The 17742-nt window shown below is 46.6% G+C and overlaps 1 protein-coding gene across 5 annotated transcripts in view; it reads right to left on the bottom strand.

Moving 5' to 3' along the window:
• Positions 1–10448: 10448 nt before the first annotated feature.
• Positions 10449–17742, bottom strand: part of IL2RG (interleukin 2 receptor subunit gamma) — a 29566-nt gene continuing 22272 nt past the window's right edge. For all 5 annotated transcript variants that reach the window (XM_088664399.1, XM_088664400.1, XM_088664401.1 and 2 more), the window contains 3 exons: positions 14610–14709; positions 13523–13607; positions 10449–12296 (listed from right to left, as the gene is read on the bottom strand). In XM_088664399.1, the coding sequence (XP_088520525.1) occupies positions 12111–12296; positions 13523–13607; positions 14610–14709 (371 nt within the window). In that variant the 3' untranslated portion in view covers positions 10449–12110. The remainder of the gene's footprint in view (positions 12297–13522; positions 13608–14609; positions 14710–17742) is intronic.

The raw sequence follows: 17742 nt of genomic DNA, 5'->3' as shown, positions 1-17742 counted from the left end.
TGCCCACACACCACAACAGGCAGGGTATATATAGATAGATAGATAGATAGCTTGGGAGTGGTGGGTGGACTGAGTTCCCTTACTTTTAAAAAATTAAATATATATTTTTCTGGAGGAGAGGGCTGGAACGGATATACACCCAATGCCTGAGCCAAAAATCCACCTATACCCTATCTCTAATCAATAAAGTTGTGGCCATTTCTAATCCAGATATTGTCTGCCCGGGCGGGGGCACTGTGACTGGGCCCACAACAAACAAACAAACAAACACCATGGTGAGTTCCCCCACCCTTTCTCCCCAGGAAAAAATCACTGGCTAGAAGAGACACTTGCCTGCTTTCCATGGGGAAGTCTCCCCCAACCCCCAATGTTTTGTATCCAGGCAAGGCTAGGAGAGACCTCTGACTAGCATCCAGGACAGCTGCTGCCAGTTAGTGTGGTCAGTACTGAGCTAGATGGACCAATGGCCTGGCTCGGTATAAGGCAGCTTCCTCTGTTCCTACGACTCATGTCTATTGGGTTCCCCCTTACCTCCATATTTAACGCAGATAAACATTCCCCAAATCCCCTTGGTTCAGCTGGGCAGCTCTCGACCAGCTGAACCGCCCTGGAGCCATTGTGACACCTCAGAATAACCTCATAATGAAAGCCAGTGTGGCATAATGGTCAGAGTTTTGGACTAGGACCTGGGAGAACAGGGTTTGAATCCCCACTTGGCCATAAAGCTAGTTGCCATATTTTGAAGAGCAAAAAAGAAGATGCTATGACGTCTCTCATTTTAAATAGCCGTACTATATGTAGGCTAGAAGCTGTGATCTATTGCTTGGGGGGGGGCAAGAGAAAAGAAGAGAAGAGAAGAGGAAAGCAAGTCCTCAGTCACCAGTTATGTCTACATCTCATCCAGAAAGTTTAGCTGGAGACATTTTGGCAAATTCTACCTGGACAGAAATTTTATCCCTGAAAAAGAGAACGTGTCCTGGAAAAAGAGGTCAAATGGCAACCCTACATGAAGCTCCCTGGGTGACCTTGAGCCAGTCACCATCTCTTAGCCTAACCTACCTCACAGGGTTGTTGTGAAGATGAAATGGGGAGGAAGCATGAACCATGAACACCACCTTGAGATCCTTGGAATATAAAGGTGGTATATAATAATGATGGTGGTGATGGAACACAATGTGCAGGGAGGCTGTGGTGTTAAAATCTCTGCAGGCATCTCCAGCTATTGCTGATTTCTGAAACAAATTGGGAAAGAAAAACAGTCAGCTGGACTGTTTTGTTTAGAGAGTCACCATCCAAAATCCGTGAGCAGGGAGACAGACTTTGGTCTTTCAAATTTCAACAGCACCTTGGGCGAGGTTAAAATTCGGCACACTCCTAGATGGAAACAAGAGCAGGATTTTGATTCACTTGTAGTGTAAAAATTATATTGTGGACAATATGGTTCGATGTAAAATTTGGAGTACGAATGAATATGCAGTTGTAGATGTTTAAAAGGAGACTCCATGGAGGGGATGGGAGGAAGCTGCAAGATTTGGAGAATCTCTTTATATTATTAGTTTGTGTTTAGTTACACTTTGTTACTGTAAAATCAATAAAACTCTCTCTCTCTCTCTCTCTCTCTCTCTCTCACACACACACACACACACACACACACACACACACTCGGCACGCTCCTGCCTCTCACCTTCTGTTCTGCTCAATTCACTATGTCATAGTCGCAGGGCTCTGTGGCGCCCTGTGCAGTGGAACTGATCACACTGCCCCAAGTCTGCCTCTGCTGCAAGAAGGATAGTCCTCATATAACTCATATAGCAAGAAGGATTAAGTGTGCCTACTCAAGGCCATAGCATAGTCCTTGGCTATACGAGCAGCTGAGCTGTAGGCATCTCAAGAGTAGAGCATCTGCTTTGCATGCAGAAGGCTCCAGGTCCAGTCCCCAGCATCTCCAGAGAGAGACACCTCTGTCTGAAACCCTGGAAAAGCTGCTGCCGGTGAGTGCAGGCAGCTCTGGGCTAGAGAGGGACCAATAGTTCCTATGTCTCTACCCTGTCCCAGCCAAGAGAGTGGTGGCAGGAGGCTGAGATGACCAACTCTAGCAGGGGCATGCAGGACTGGCCCTGGGAAGGTGGGTGTGAATAGGGGTGACTGTCCCAGGCCCCACACTTTGGATGCCCCTGCTTGTCACTGGTGGCCACAGACAGTAGCCAAAACCTCCTGCTGGTCTTGCTGTCTCCTACCCAACTGGATAATCTCTCAAACTCCTCACTTGTTAGAGCAAGGCAGAGAAGTCGGTCGGAGGCAGCAGGGTGCTGCTTGGTGCTGATGCTGAGCAACAGCAGCAAAAGAAACAAGAGATTAAGAAAGGGGGGAATAGGCCACCAGAGCTAAAGTGGCTGCAAAAAACAAGAAATTTCAAGTTAACAGGTGAAGGACACAGAGAAGGAGGCCACTGGCACTTTTTGCAGCTGCAAACAACGCAAAGAAAGCCAGGAGGCATAGGGGTAGCCAGGATTTTTTGGGGGGGGGGGGTAGCCAAAGTTGTTGAGCTGTTCTTGGGAAATCACGAGTGAAAATGCCCCGTAAATAGGACATTGCAGAGGCAAGCTTCTGATGTGGGGGGGGGGGGCAGAAACTTGGATAATTGAGTACTTTCAAATCCATAAAGCCAGCTGAGGTTCTGCGCCCCCTAACAAGAGGCCTGTCCTGCCCTAACAAAAATCCTGGGTATGCCCATGCTTTCAATGCTTTTCAATAATATCTGTGGATTTAGGGGGGCAGCTGCCCCCCTTGGCTACGTCCATGCCAGGGCACAACAGAGAGAGGGAGCCCAACAGGGCTAAAGTGGCTGCAAAAAATGGCACAGAGTAAGACAGGGGAAGGAGAATGTGGGGGAGAGGGAGGCTGCTGGCATTAATGCAGCTGCAAAAAGCAACACAAAGTTGCTGCTCAATGTATGGAGATTTCTGGACTGGATGACTCTCGGAGCCCCTTCCAACTTTGCAATTCTATGATTACACAGCATAATGGATTTTGTAGTTGTAAACATTACTGCTTTCCCTTTTGCTCAAGACCACACTGCATTAGGGGTGCAAGAAGGTGTCCTATCCTGAATCTGATCATTGGTCCATCTAGCTCAGTGAAGCAGGTTGTGGACTCTCCTTCCTTGGAGATTTATAAGCAGCGGCTGGATGGCCATCTGTCATGGATGCTTTAGCTGAGATTGCATTGTAGGGAGTTGAACGAGATGACCCTTGGGGTCCCTTCCAACTCTATGATTCTAAGAATGAAGATCATAGAATTATATAATTGTTGGAAGGGACCAGAGGGGTCATCTAGTCCAACGCCCTGCAATGTAGGAATCTTTTGTCCATCATGGAGCTTGAACCCACAATCCTAAGATTAAGAGTCTCATGCTCTGCTGACTGAGTTATCCCAGCAGAATGCTCCTTGTTGTGACCTGAAGTCACTGGCTTTCTTCACACATGACACTATGCCATGGTTTGATTAAGCCATCGTTAGCTTCACAAAAAATGAATCAACCAGGTGTTGTCCAGCAGATGATCAGACAAACCATGATTCCTGTCCCAAATGCTATACCCCTAGTATATTTGTAGTTTGGTGAGTGTTCAGGGTGGGGTGGTAAGCCAAAACAAGGTTAATAGTAATGCTGTGTTCACATCTAATGCTAAGCCACAGTTAAAAACCAAAAAAGATTCTGTTCATGGTTTGTTGGCAGTAAGCCAACCATAGTTAAGCTGCACAAAGCTCACACGTCACTAAACTATGGCTTAATAAACCACAGTTCAGCACCTTGTGCAAACCAGGCTACTGAATCATTTCTTGAATGCATCTCCAGCATGTTCATGCAAAACAAAACAGATTTGAGCAAGACATTTCAGAACAACACTCAGTATAGAACTCCCACACAATTAAAATATATCAATCCACCCTACACTTCCAATTGTTGGAGAGGCTGTGCCATGAAAGACTCTTATTTCTACCTAAGGTGGAATGTCCTGGTGTAAGTAAATTTTGGACGCTGATCCAGAAAGAGCTTTCTGCATGTTACATAAACTAGTGTCTACTCCCAGTATTTGTTTATATTATCCTTACATTTGAAGGAACCAGGGCCTGTCCAAGGGGTTTCGCTGCCTAAAGCAAAGGGCAAAAGTTGCTCCTCCTCCCAGTCCCATTCCATGTACAAAAGCCCCTATTGCACCCCAAGGTCAATAGCCTGGTAGTTTACTGGGTGCAGGAGATGCTGCATGGGATGCATGCACAGAGCTCTCTCTACTCATTGCCCTTCAATATTTGCCATCTGAGACAGTTGCCTCACTCTGCCTCATGGTAGTCCCTGTAAAGAACTTTTTGACATTCTTATTGATAGCTGCTAGGCAAAAGGTAGTACAACAACACAAACTTTTGAGCAATCTGTCCTTGCAAGCACCGTATAAAAACATTTGGAACAATGCAATTTTAGAAAAGATTACTCAAAATCTACGTTCATGGCAGCTTAAAGAACAGCCACTGCCTTTTAGTACAATATGGTGTACTAATTATTATATTATTAAATATTGGAGGACACCCCCCAACATGGGCGTACCCAGGATCAAAACTAGGGGGGGCAAGGGGAGGGGCCAAGGCACGGAAGGGGAGGGGCCACAAAGTGGGCGGGAACAGCGAACTCGCGCTCCGCCAGGCTGTGCCCCTCCCTAGCAGCAGGGCTGGTGGGCGGAGGCGGAGCCCAGCCCAGCGGAGCGTGAGTTCAGCGTTCCTGCCCGCCGCGCCGCGCTCTCTGGTTCCCCGCCGCGCTTGGCCTTGCCAGAGGGCGCGACGGGGAGCTGGAGGGAGGGCGCAGCGCGGTGCGGCGGGAATGGTGAACTCGCGCTCGCCGGGCTGTGCTCCGCCTCTGCCCACCAGCCCTGCTTCTAGAGTAGGGCAGCTGCCCTAACTTGCCGCATGGTGGGTACGCCCTTGCCCCCCAACCCTAGAAATTAATAAATGGTAGGATTTTAGTTAGATGGAGTATTGAAGGGAAGATTGCAGGCTGGAGGGAAAATACAGGCAAAGCTTTCTTTCCAAGCCAGGGCCTCATCTGGGGTAAAGGAGTTAACGTCACAAAAAGTGTGGATGGCCCTTCTAAGAGGAATCTTGGGCCTGGACAGGCAGAAGGTTCCCAGGGTAACTGGGTGTAAGGTGACAGGAAAAGAGTCTTCAGAGCAAGGTGTGCTGGGAAGAAGCAGGGAGAGGCCAAAACTGAGATCCATTTTGGGAAGGCTGGCTGAAGTCTGATTAGGAGAGATTACTTGGACATAGCTGTTCTGCTATGAATTACAAGCCCCTCTTGAAAGGGCCAGGCTGTAAGATCTGGATTCCCTCCATGCAGACTGAAGGTGTAAATAGGTCAATAAACCCTATTTTTTAAAGCAGGAGTTTCTGCTGTGTCTTCAGTTCTTCAAATTGCTCAGTTGGTAGAGATGAGACTTTTAATCTCAGGGTTGTGGGTTCAAGCCCCATGTTAGGCAAAAGATTCCTGCATTGCAGGGGATTGGACTAGATGACCCTCATGATCCCTTCCAACTCGACAATTCTATGATTCTACAAAGGAGCACAGACCTTGGGTAAGTGCTTGGAATCCTATGAAATCTTGCTGCTGCTCAGCAGAGAGTGGGGGTGGCGCCCAACTTTTGTAACAATATATACCTCTAAATCGCAGATAAGAACATCTGTGAGAAACCACAAGAGCGATTTGGCTTGCATGATCTTCTTGTGGTCGTCTGTCAAGGTCCAGCTTCTATTCTTGTATTTGTATTTATCCTCTCCTCCCATTCATGTATGACTTCCTTATATATGGAGCTAATGCTCCTTATCTCCTGTTTTCTTTTGACAGCAGTATACATGTTGACCTCGGTTCTGCAATTAGTGAAAACTGGTGGTGACATTTATCTAGGACAAGCCAATTGAAAAGGTAAAAATGTGTCTGGATGCAGAAACTCAGGAATGGAACATAGAAAGTTGCCTTATAATGAATCAGACTCATTGGTCCAATATTGTCTGCTATGACTGGCAGCAGCTCTCCAAGGTTTCAGACAGAGATCTCACTCAGCCCTACCTGGAGATGCCAAGGATTGGACACTCAAACCAGGAGTTATACCGCTGAGCTATGGCCTTTCCCATGTAATTTGACAATGTTCTTAGTTGCAGGGAAAGATCACAACTAGAGATCCCCACTAGAAAAGGAAATGTGTTTTAGGCTGCCTTCATATTAGTGGTTTAAGACACAGCTAGGTAGTTCCTTTTTCTCAATTGAAGCTAGTTTTGAGGGGAGGCACATCAAGATGCAGTATTTCATAAGAAACAAAGGAATAGATTCAGAATAGAGAGGACATGTTGTGCTCCTTCTGGTGTGCCACCCTTTGGTCCCCACCCTCTCACATGCGGCTCCTAGAAGCTGTCAGAATGAAACAGCAGCCACAATCCCGGGAATGGCTTTGACTGGCCGGCTAAATCAGGTGAGGGAAGCCAGTGAGTCAAACCATCAGTGAGTTAGGGACTTCCCCACATGTGAAGACAGGCTCCAGTGTATTGAGCGGATCAGACCAACTATGGGTCCAGTGGTCAAGAAGGCAGTTTTTGCACGTGCTGTAGAGGAAAACAAGGGGACAGGAGCTTGTCCACCTGGGAAGGTAACCTATGTAGAAGAATGAAAACTCAAATCCTAAACCTTCACTGGCTTGTGGGATGGGATACCTTCAGGAGAAGAAAAGGCTCAGGAGTAAACCCTACACAAATCCGGAGTGGAGTCCCTAAGATGGTTGAATGGGGCCTTGTATACCTCCTTCTGGCAACTCCTGCAACCGAGCAGGTCCCAAATGTATTGCTCTGTTTTGATTTGGACCACATCAGTGAGGCTGACAGGGATCTTGTTATCTGGATGGCCTGGGACACTGTCCAAACTTGTGGCCCAGGGAGGACTGCAATTTGATTTCACCCCTGGAGGTGCACTCCATTCTCTCTCGAGACAGATAGATGCCTGCAACAACTTTGAAGAGCAAATGTTGACCTTTGCTGCTGGCAACTCCTGATGCTGTCTTCCTCTGGCTCTGAGCAGAGTAGAAAAGAGAAGTTAGCAACACATTGCTGCTGAACTCTACTCAAGGCCTTGTAGGCAAATCTCACTGAGCTTGCTGTTGCTCACTTTACTTGCTATGCTGACACTCCCTGCTTGGTCACCCTGCCCAGGCCATGTTCAGAATTTCCCATGGCTGCTGCAGCAACTGTGTTTCAAACTTTTGCATCTACATCTCTCTCAGCCTGATTTTCAGATATCCAGGAGTGTCATGAGCTGAACTTGCTCTCTGCTTGCAAGCGGGATGGGGCCGTGGATATACTCCGAGTCCTGCAGTGATTTCATGCTCTTTATTGTAGCTTATAAAACAGTGGTTAAATTTCCCACCAAACCTCAGGCTTTTATATACATTATTTACACCATGAGTCCCGTCTGATTGGCTGGTTCTGCTTCGCTCCTGGAGTCTGATTAGTCTTCTTCTCCTTCTTTTTTTAAATATATATTTATTGATTTTATAAAAAACATAACAGAAAAACAGAAAAAACCACAAAATATACACAACATAACAAAATACCAACATAACAATAAAAAAAGAAAAGATATCCAATCAATCTTATATTGTAAATCTTTGTGGACTTCCTCCATTCCCTCCCAACTGCGTTTCATCATATTACTTCCTTAGTACTTTCCAAATCTTTATTACAATCTTTTTTAATTTAATAATTATCTATACCTATTAATACTCTTAATATCTTATCAATACTATAAATCTCTTATACTTATCTCAAAATACAATCCTATTTTAATAAATCTTAAAATTCAGTACAATAAAACCACTTAACTAAATCTTAATACAAGCTTAGTACATAAAACCCCTCCCTCTAAGTTCCTGTTGTGCCCGGAAGGTTAGCATTTGTAGTTGTTGAGGTATGCCGGTCGCCTACGCATGTGTTGTGGTCTCGGGTGTCGCTTGGTAGGGGTTCCTGGTTCTGGCTCTTGTTCCAGGGCTGCCAGCTGTGATGGGGCCATTGGGTTGGGCGCCACTGGTCCACTCAGTCGTGGCTCTGGTTCCTGTGGCTGCTCAGCCTCGGGGGTCACCTCTGGACTTCCTAGTTCTGCCTCCCTTGCCCGCTCCTCCTGCTCTATGGGCCTCACCCTTCTGCTATCCCCTTGGGATTCCTCTGTCCAGCCCTCCTCGCAGTTTCTCCCCGGGAATCGTTGCCGTAGTTGATCAAAGTGGCGGTGCCAAGCTTGGCCCCCCTCCGTTAGCACCTCATACGACACAGGGCTGGTAACCCTGGTGACTGTGGCGGGTACCCATGCTGGGGGTGCTATGCTGGGCTAGGAGAAATGCAGCAAGGCGGTACTTCCAGTCCCCTTGCGTCATGCAGCAGAGGTCATCCTTGGTAGTCCGCACGATGCGCTCTGCTTGGCCGTTGGTGGCGGGGTAGAATGGCGCTGATCGTGTGTGGCGGGTGGCGTTTTGCATTGCAAAGGTCTGGAACTTCTCTGACATGAATGCTGTTCCATTGTCCGAGACGAGGGTGTCAGGGAGCCCATGGGTCACGAACAGCCTACGTAGTACTTGGATGGCCGCGGCTGTGGAAGTGGGTGGTACCTTTGCAACCTCCAGCCATTTGGAGTATGAGTCCACCACTATGAAGAATGTCCTTCTCTGGAAGGGGCCAGTGAAGTCCACATCCAGTTGGGACCACGGCGCTCGGGCGGACTCCCAGGGCTGGACGGGGGCCCATGGGGGATCTGGGCAGGACTCCTGGCAGGTCTGGCAGTATTTAACCCAGGCCTCTATCTCCCCATCGATTCCCTGCCACCACACATAGCTCCTTGCAAGGGTCATCATTCTCACTACCCCTGGGTGTGTTTCATGTAGGGCTGTGAGGACCTTTTGGCGAAGAGGCTGGGGAACCACCCTGCTTCCTCATAACAGGCACCCCTTGTGGGCTGATAGTTCGTGTTTGTGGGTCATATAGCCCGCAAATTTTGGCCCAGGGTTGCTACTGCGCCATCCCCGCCACACCCAGTCCAGGACCCCGGAGATGACCCTGTCCTTCATGGAGTGGTGTGCTACTTCCGGCGCCTGAATAGGGTGGTTGGGAAGCTGTTCCAGGCTCATGACCTCATGTGTGGGTGCTGGGTTGGGGCTGGTCTCAGGTAGTGGCAGTCTGCTGAGGGTATCAGCGTGGCCCATGGCCTTCCCGGGCCAGTGGACCAGTTTATACTGGTAGCCGGTGAGGAAAATGGACCACCTGAGGATGCGGGGTGACAGTACTTGAGGTGTCTGCTTCTCGGTGGCAAATAGGCCAAGCGGTGGCTTGTGGTCAGTCTCCACGGTAAAGGGGTGCCCATAAAAGAAATCGTGAAATTTCTTTACTCCCTTCATGATTGCCAGGCCCTCTTTGTCTATTTGTGAATAGTTCCTCTCAGCTATGGAGAGGGTCTGGGAAAGTAAGCCACCGATACCTCTCTTCCACCCAGAAGTTGGTGGTCTAGGACAGCGCTGGCACCGTAGGGCAAGGCGTCGCATGCCAGCACCACCAGCAACCTCTCATCAAAGTGTGCCAGGATTGAGTTCGAGATGAGCAGGTCTTTGACTGCTTGGAATGTGGCCTCCTGGAGCTGCCCCCACACCCACGGGGCCCACTTGTCTAACAGTCTGTGTAGGGGCTCCGTACCGCTGCCTTGTGGGGTAAGAAGGCATGGTAAAAGTTCAATAGTCCCAAGAAGGCCTGGAGTTCTACCTTATCCTTAAGTGCTGGGGCGTTGCAAATAGCCTGCGCCTTGTCCCCGGTCAGGTGGACTCCGTCTGCGTCCACCATAAATCTTAGAAAATCCACCTGTTGCACTCCTAGCACTTTTCCCACTTCACCTTCAGGCCGGCCATCTGGAAACGATGTAGGACGGTGTGGTGTCTGTCTCCAAACTCCCCCGGCATGGCCCTGGCGATCAACACATCACTTCTCCTGCAGGCCAATCAGTTGTTGCATTCTATGATCCTACCTGCCTATTGTTCTAGGATCCAAGCTTAGTACATAACAGTGGACTTCTCTTCAGGCCACACTTAAGTTCGCCAACCCTCCTCCAAGCCCAAGTGATGGGCAGCCCAGCACTTCCAAACCCACTGCCCAGGCTTGGGCCAGGTCTCTTTCATGTCACTAAAGCAGTCATTTGGCTTCACACTCAGAGGCACACTCAATTGTCTCTCAAGGCAGATGGCAGCCTACAATTGCTTTCCAGACCAGTGGTGGGAGTGCACTGGAGCACTGGATGCATAGTAAACATGTGAACACAGCCTTAATGCCACCCTGGCTGCTCAGTTATATGAGTAGCAGGACTGTAAGGATGCGCCAGAGAGAATTAATGAAGCGAATTAATCCTTTTTATTAGGCATAATAGCGAATGTGTCTGCATATGGTCATCAGAGGAAGCAGAAGAGGCAGTGCACAGCAGGAAGAAGGACAACAGAAATTCCATAGGTTGGAATAGAAAGAGATGATGCCTCAGAGTTTTCCCTCATCAAAGCTGCTATGTCAGTGTCTTATCCACATGTGTTATCCTATCCTCCATATTTTATAGGAGTATAAGATCCTGATTTATCTTCTCAATAATTCCTCTACATATTATATATTGAAAGTACATTCAAAACATATTCCTTCCCTCAAGGATATCTTGGCACTCACAGAGATACAACACCCAGCAACCCTAAACAAACTACAATGCCCATAATTCTTTGAGGAAAGAATGAGCTTCGAATGTGCTTTAAAGGTACAGTGTGCATACACAGCCTCGGGTGAATTCTCTCTTTCGTTTTTTAACGGCCAACTCCAAACCTAAGGCTGCACAGACACTATAAACTGAAAGCACATCCAAAGCACATGGCTTTCTGCAAAAAAAATAAAAAATTGGGAACTGTAATTAACCCCCCAATCTAGAATTCCCAGTGCCCTTAACAAACTAGTTCCCAGGATTCTTTGTGGGAAAGCTTTAAATGTGTGGCATGTACAGAAAATGTGGCCAAGTTCTTCTCCGCAGCCATCAAAACCAGGCCAAAGTGATTAAGGGGAAGATGAGTTCTGAGTTAAAACTGTATGCATTTTCCAACTGCTTCTGAGTGTTCCCCTGTTTTGTTATATTCTTATTTCATAAGGCACAATTTGTGTGCATGCATATTGTGAATATTATGTATACTGTGGAAGACTTCATAACCCTCAATGTACTAGTTACAGGTAGGTAGCTATGTTGTCTGCTGTAGTCAAAACAAAATAAACAAATTTCTTCCAGCAGCACCTTAGAGACCAACTAAGTTTGTCATTGGTATGAGCTTTCGTGTGCATGCACACTTCTTCAGATACCATGTGCATGCACACGAAAGCTCATACCAATGACAAATCCTACAATGTGCCTGACAGCTAGAGGGGTTGATCCACAACATACATTAAAAGCACACTACTTCCCCCTTAAGAATGGAAGTTATAGTTTGTATAGCTCTCTGCAGGGGAAACCACAGCTCCCAGTATTTTTGTGGGAAAGTTATATGCTTCAAATGTGTGTTGAGTGTGTTTTGGATATATGGTGCAAATGTATGTGCCGTTAGCTGGTAGACCAAATAAGCTAAACTGAAAACAAAAGCAGCTTGGAGGCCAAACAGAGGAAAGATAAGGGGTGGAGAAGAGCCAGTGCTGGAGAAAGAGGGACCTTACACCGTGTTCCTAAGCCTGTAGACCTAAAGGAACACTTGGCAGGGCTGTATCTATGGATGGACTGGCTGAGGGATCGAGGATTTCTAAGGGGTCAATAATTTTGGGGTGCCACCAACATGAGTCTGACCAAACTGCGGGAGGCAGTGGAAGACAGGAGTGCCTGGCATGCTCTGGTCCATGCGGTCATGAAGAGTCGGACACGACTAAATGACTAAACAACAACAACAACTTTTGAGGAAAGGTTCTCTAAAAAGATGGGCAATAGCCTCAGGAGCTCCTAGCCAGGGAGCATGACAGACCCACAAGTGGCTGTTCCACAGGTCCTACTCGATGTTGACCTTGAGGGTAGGGTCTGCAGGAATGCCAGCCTCTCCTCCAGCCTTGCCCATGGCATTGTTGCAGATGGGTAAATAGCCCCCGCCAGGGAACAGCTCGCTGACACAGCAGATGCTTTCGTGATAGTTGGGCTTGAAGCTCTCCACTGCATCCTTGGAGACCCCTGCCCATTCCTGCAGGGAAAGAAAATGCTGAGAATGGAATGAGGTGAAATAAAAAAGTTTAAGGTCTTATATATATTTAATAAATGTTCAAAAATGTACCAAGCAAACACATACAGTGCTGCTGCTGCTCTGCTTGTAATTTTGATGTGTTTGTAACTTTTATTGTTTTTGGTTTTTATTGTTTACTGTTGAGAGAGGTGGTTCTGGGCTACACCCCTTCTGTGATATACCGGTATGTATGATACTTCTGGGGCTGGTCTTGGACTGCAGGGTGGGCAATTTAAAATGTCTATATAAGGGCAGGCACACCTTTGTTCTAGGTCCTCCTCCTTTCTCCTGCCTGTGAGGGGGCACCCTGTTGCAACAGTTCAATAAAGATCAAGCTTACTAGCTGCTTTGCTTCTCAATATTCTCTGGTTGGCCTCTGTTATTTTCTCCTACCGATGGAGAACCTACAAAGGACTCTACAAGGGCTCTTGTGTACCCCTTAAGGGAATAAGGGCAGATTTTGTTTATTGCAGAGGCAACCCACTCTGCTATGTCTGCCTCTGTGGCTTTCCTTCTGGGCTTCACTTGCTCAAGTGATGGCCCAGAAAAGACAAAAGCACTGACCTTCTTCTGCCTTTCTATCCCACCCACAATGTAGAGGTCTAGTTGTGCACAGACAGTGCGCTTGCAAAACTAGACACCGAGATTCTGCAAGCCTTAGAGCCTCCGGTTATCTGAGGCTTGGCCAAGTCAGTCCTCTTCAGGCATTTTGCCATCTCTCTATGTAGAGATGCAAATTCTGACTTCAAATGTTGCAGAACGCAAGCTAACAAATTTCCCATCTAAATGATCACAGGCATGTTCTTCAATTAAGTTTCACTCCTCCCTGGGACAATGCATTTTAATTCCTTTAAACCCCCCCTTGATTTCCCAGCAGAACCTGCCCAAATAACTCCAATTTACCTTCGAATTGCTCCTGATTACCTCCCCAAATCATAAATAGGTAATGTGTCCTTAAATTAATGTTTTCCCCAAATTAATATCCTAGCCAAGTTCACCTACAATAAAATTGCTCCCAAAATCATTCACCCACTCAGAAACGCTTGGAGCACTATTGAAAAAAATATCTGGGGCGGAGGCATGCCCCTTACCCCTTTCCTAGCAATGTTATAGTCATGTGGGGCAGGGCCTCTGACCTGGTAGATTATCCCAAGAGGATAGAGGGTCTACATAGCCCAGTTTCTTACCGAGAAATTGCCTTGGTGCGCAGTAAAAAGATCTTCAAATTTATTCCTGGGGTTGGGAATCCTGGGCATCAGTACCAGCCAAATTCTGTGGGGAAGTTAAATTGGTTAGAGGTGGGGGTCTTCTCTTTATTGTTTTGAGGGATACTAGGTAAGAGTGCCCAGAATTGCAAAGAGTTCTCCCTCTAAGGGAATGTTGCCTGGAGAGCCAAACCAACGACCATCCCCAGCAAGACGGCACTGTTGATCTTTCCAAGAACATTAGCCTTATTTGTGGGGCTCATTCATAAGTCAGTCCTGGCCACTCAGTGAACTGTCTTCCGTCATAGAGCTGGATTGGTTTTCAGTCTGTGATGAGATGCGTATGGAAAAAGTGACCTCATCGTGTACTGAAAATCATTCTGGCTGAGCGGCAACAGAGCAAACTGACAGGCACTTTTTCTCTCTGCTTCTAGCAGTGAAGTCAGTGCTCTGCAGGGACCAGTTTTTCTTTTTAAACTAGCCTTCGATCTGCAGCAAAAACACTCAAAATGAAATTTAATTTTTGTGGCACATTATTTTGTAAGGCTCATTTTTGTTTGCTCTTAAAATGCTTTTGAAATCGTGCCAAGAAATCTGAAGTACACCCCCCTCCCTCTGTTGTTCAGCTGCTGTTGCTGCTGCTGATTGTCCTTGATGACAGATGACATGGTCAGTTCCCCTACTGGGGCCTTCCCCAAACTGGGGCCTTCAGACTTCAGCTCCCATCATCTTGGTGTTAGCTAGGGATGATGGGAGTTGTATTCCAAAGTATATGGAGGGCATCAGGTTTGGGAAAGGCTGCTCAGTTGTTCAAGCCAATCCTGGAGCTCCCAGCAGAGGCACTAGCAACTAATGGTCTCTGAAATGTGGGGATCTGGATGATAGCAATCTATGACCCTCAGTTGCCAACACTTGCTTGTCACAGAACATCATTCACCTTCTGAGACATTTTGGATAGAACAGAGATGAAAGAGCAAGCATGGGGAAACCAACTGTCTTTACCAGTTGCCAACCAGGCTGTCCCACAAAGCAAAGTCAGCCATGGGTCTAGTCTGATTACTCAGCTTACCTATCCATGCGCATTAGGATCAAGAGGAGGAGAAGTAGGATGAGGAAAGAGCCTACAGGGATGAAGATTCTCTGTATCCAGAATGAGACAGGAGGGTCATCTGAAGTGAGACAAGCCTGGGCGTTAGAAAGCATGCCCCAGAGAAAGAGGAATAGCCTCACATTGCCCTTCCCTACCTTCCCTAGGTCACTGGAGCTGCCTAGACAAGGGACATTGTTCCATACCATCCAACATTCCTCAGATGAAAAGAGGGAGGTTCTGTTCTACATTGGTATCACTGCTAGCTAGTTGTATTTATTGATTGGGGTTTTCCTTCTTCTCTCAGGCTCCCCTAAATACCACAGTTTTGTGTGTATCCTCAAATAACTTTTGTACCTGACCAGGAGGAGATGTTCAAGCAGCATAGCTGCCAAGTTTTCCCTTTTCTCGCGAGGAAGCCTATTCAGCATAAGGGAAAATCCCTGTAAAAAAGGGATAACTTGGCAGCTATGTCAAGCAGTGATACTGATGTAGAATAGAATGTCCTTATTCTCATCCAAGGAATGTTGGAGGCTGTGTTGTTCCTGGAGGGGCTGGGTAGCCAGTCAAACACAGGAGGCAGCAATACAGACCTCTGAAAACTCTGGTCCCAGAGCTTTCCTGCCCATAGCTGCCAAGTTATCCCTTTTTGAAAGGGATTTTCCCTTATGCTGAATAGGCTTCCTCGCGAGAAAAGGGAAAACTTGGCAGCTATGTTCCTGCCTAATTTCCGGCTTAAAGCCAAGTGCCACAGGGGAACAGGGTGTTGGAGCAGTTGCTCCAAAAAGGCAGTCCATGTCCCACTGCTGCAGCTTGCAGGTGGGAATCAGCCAGCAAGGCAGGCATCCTAGGGATCTGTCATTTGTTGGGAGCACTTGCAGACTGTATCAAGGTGGGATTCCATCACCTACAGCAGAGTTCAGGTTGCACAATTATTAAATCTGATTTGGGGCTCTTGCTCAACAAAACCATTTTCGCCTTCCCCTAAAGACTGTAAGTTTTTTGAGATGGCAGTTGCTTGACTTATAACTTGACCTATATTATTATTCAGGGAAGTTTTTAAAGTTTTATTATGTTTTAATACATGCTAGAAGCCCTCCAGAGTGGCTGGGGCAACCTAAGTAGAATCTAGACACACACACATATAAAAAAAACCCTGTGAAAATGGTTGTTGTTGTTTTTTTAAAAAAAAGTTTTAAAAAATACATTGAATTTGTCATTAAGCTTGGCATTGCCATCTAGTGTCACATTTTTATAATGCACTTAAAACATTACATTTGCAGCTGTATAGCCAAGTCCCTAGTCAGATGAGTGGGGTACAAATAATAAAAGTATTATTATTATTACCTCCTTGCAAAACCCAACCCAACCCAAAAGCTCTATAAACAAGTGCATCTGAAAGCACTCTTAGTCTCAAACATGGATCTTAGAAGTTGCATGTCCCACAGTGCCCAGCAGAGGGCAGTACTGCTTACTTTTGTCAAGCCCTTCAGAATCCACTGTTTTGAATCAGAATTGAAACAGGGGTTGTTTTTATATTTGTGAAACCCCCCTCCAAAAAAGGCCTCCCCCTCCCCACACCTTTCTCAGCTCATTGCCCCCATGGAAAAGCAAGCAATTTCAGATCTCTTTAACTCTCCCACCCGTTATAAAATTGCATTTTATAAGATGAGTGGAAGGGTTGAACAATTATAAATATTTCTTTTTATGGAACAATCCTATTTAGAGCTTTTCTTAAATTTATATATAAATATATATGTATATATATTAGCTGCAAGTTCAGCTGCTACAGTTTCCTGCAACATTAGAAGCTTCTCCAGACAACCTGTTTACTTTCACAAAGCTTCCTTGGAGGTTAGATTACATCTGGGCTTTATTAAGCATTTGTTCCTATTTATTCGCAGGGAAGTCATATGGCAATAAGCACTCATCTTGCTTTCACCCTGACTTGCTTGCACTGTCTTTATATCTCTTAGACATCTTCCCATTAACAATTTTCTCACTTTATGATGCATTTCGCCATCACCTTCCAAACTGCAAGAAGTACCATATTTTTCCCGTGTATAAGATGCCCCCGTGTATAAGATGCCCCCAATTTTGGGGAGTCCAAATTAAGGGAACACCCCTCAGCACTACCAGTGTATAAGACAAGCCCCAATTTTAAACCTTTTGGGGGGGGGAGAAATGGGTTGTTTTTTATCCAAAAGGAAAAAAGATGAATTTGTTGTGCTAGGCACTTTAATCCATTGTAATTGTAGAAACCTCAGTTTCCAGGTAACTAAATGATTTATAATCTGCACTTCCATAAATATAGAGCAAGGCAATATACAACATACAAAGTTATAATAAATTCAGAAAGACATCACTTAAAGGTAAAGGGACCCCTGACCGTTAGGTCCAGTCGCAGATGACTCTGGGGTTGCGGCGCTCATCTCACATTATTGGCCGAGGGAGCTGGAGTACAGCTTCCGGGTCATGTGGCCAGCATGACTAAAATGCTTCTGGCGAACCAAAGCAGCACACGGAAATGCCGTTTACCTTCCTGCTGTAAATAGCGGTACCTATTTATCTACTTGCACTACGTGCTTTCAAACTGCTAGGTTGGCAGGAGCAGGGACCGAGCAACAGGAGCTCACCCCGTTGTGGGGATTTGAACAGCCGACCTTCTGATCAGCAAGCCCAAGAGGCTCAGTGGTTTAGACCACAGTGCCACCCGCGTCCCTAAATGCATCAATAAATGCTGGTGGGTTAAAATGAGAAATCCTTATTACAAAGACATATCTAAACAATATAGTTTTCAGGGGATATCTTAAAGAAGGCAGGGATTGTTTCTGCCGAACCTCTATTGGCAGGGAGTTCCACAGGGCATGGCCTGCCACACCAAAGGCTTGGTCCCTGGCAAAGGCCAACAAGAGCTCAGGGATTCTGGAACCACCAGGAAGATCTCAGTGGTTGAGGTGGAGTGAAAGGAATCAGTGAGCCTTTAAGGTCCTTTGGGACCAAGTTGCTAAGGGCTTTTTGAATCAGGAAAATGGCCTTGAACCTTACCCTATAGCAAATCAACAACCAGCACAGATCACTCAGCGGGTAGCAGGGAAGGTGGTGGTTTACTTTA

The sequence above is a fragment of the Zootoca vivipara genome, chromosome Z2 (genome assembly GCF_965207765.1).
Source record: "Zootoca vivipara chromosome Z2, rZooViv2.hap1.1, whole genome shotgun sequence".
Classification (NCBI taxonomy): domain Eukaryota; kingdom Metazoa; phylum Chordata; class Lepidosauria; order Squamata; family Lacertidae; genus Zootoca; species Zootoca vivipara.
This window is presented reverse-complemented; position numbering and strand designations above follow the sequence as displayed.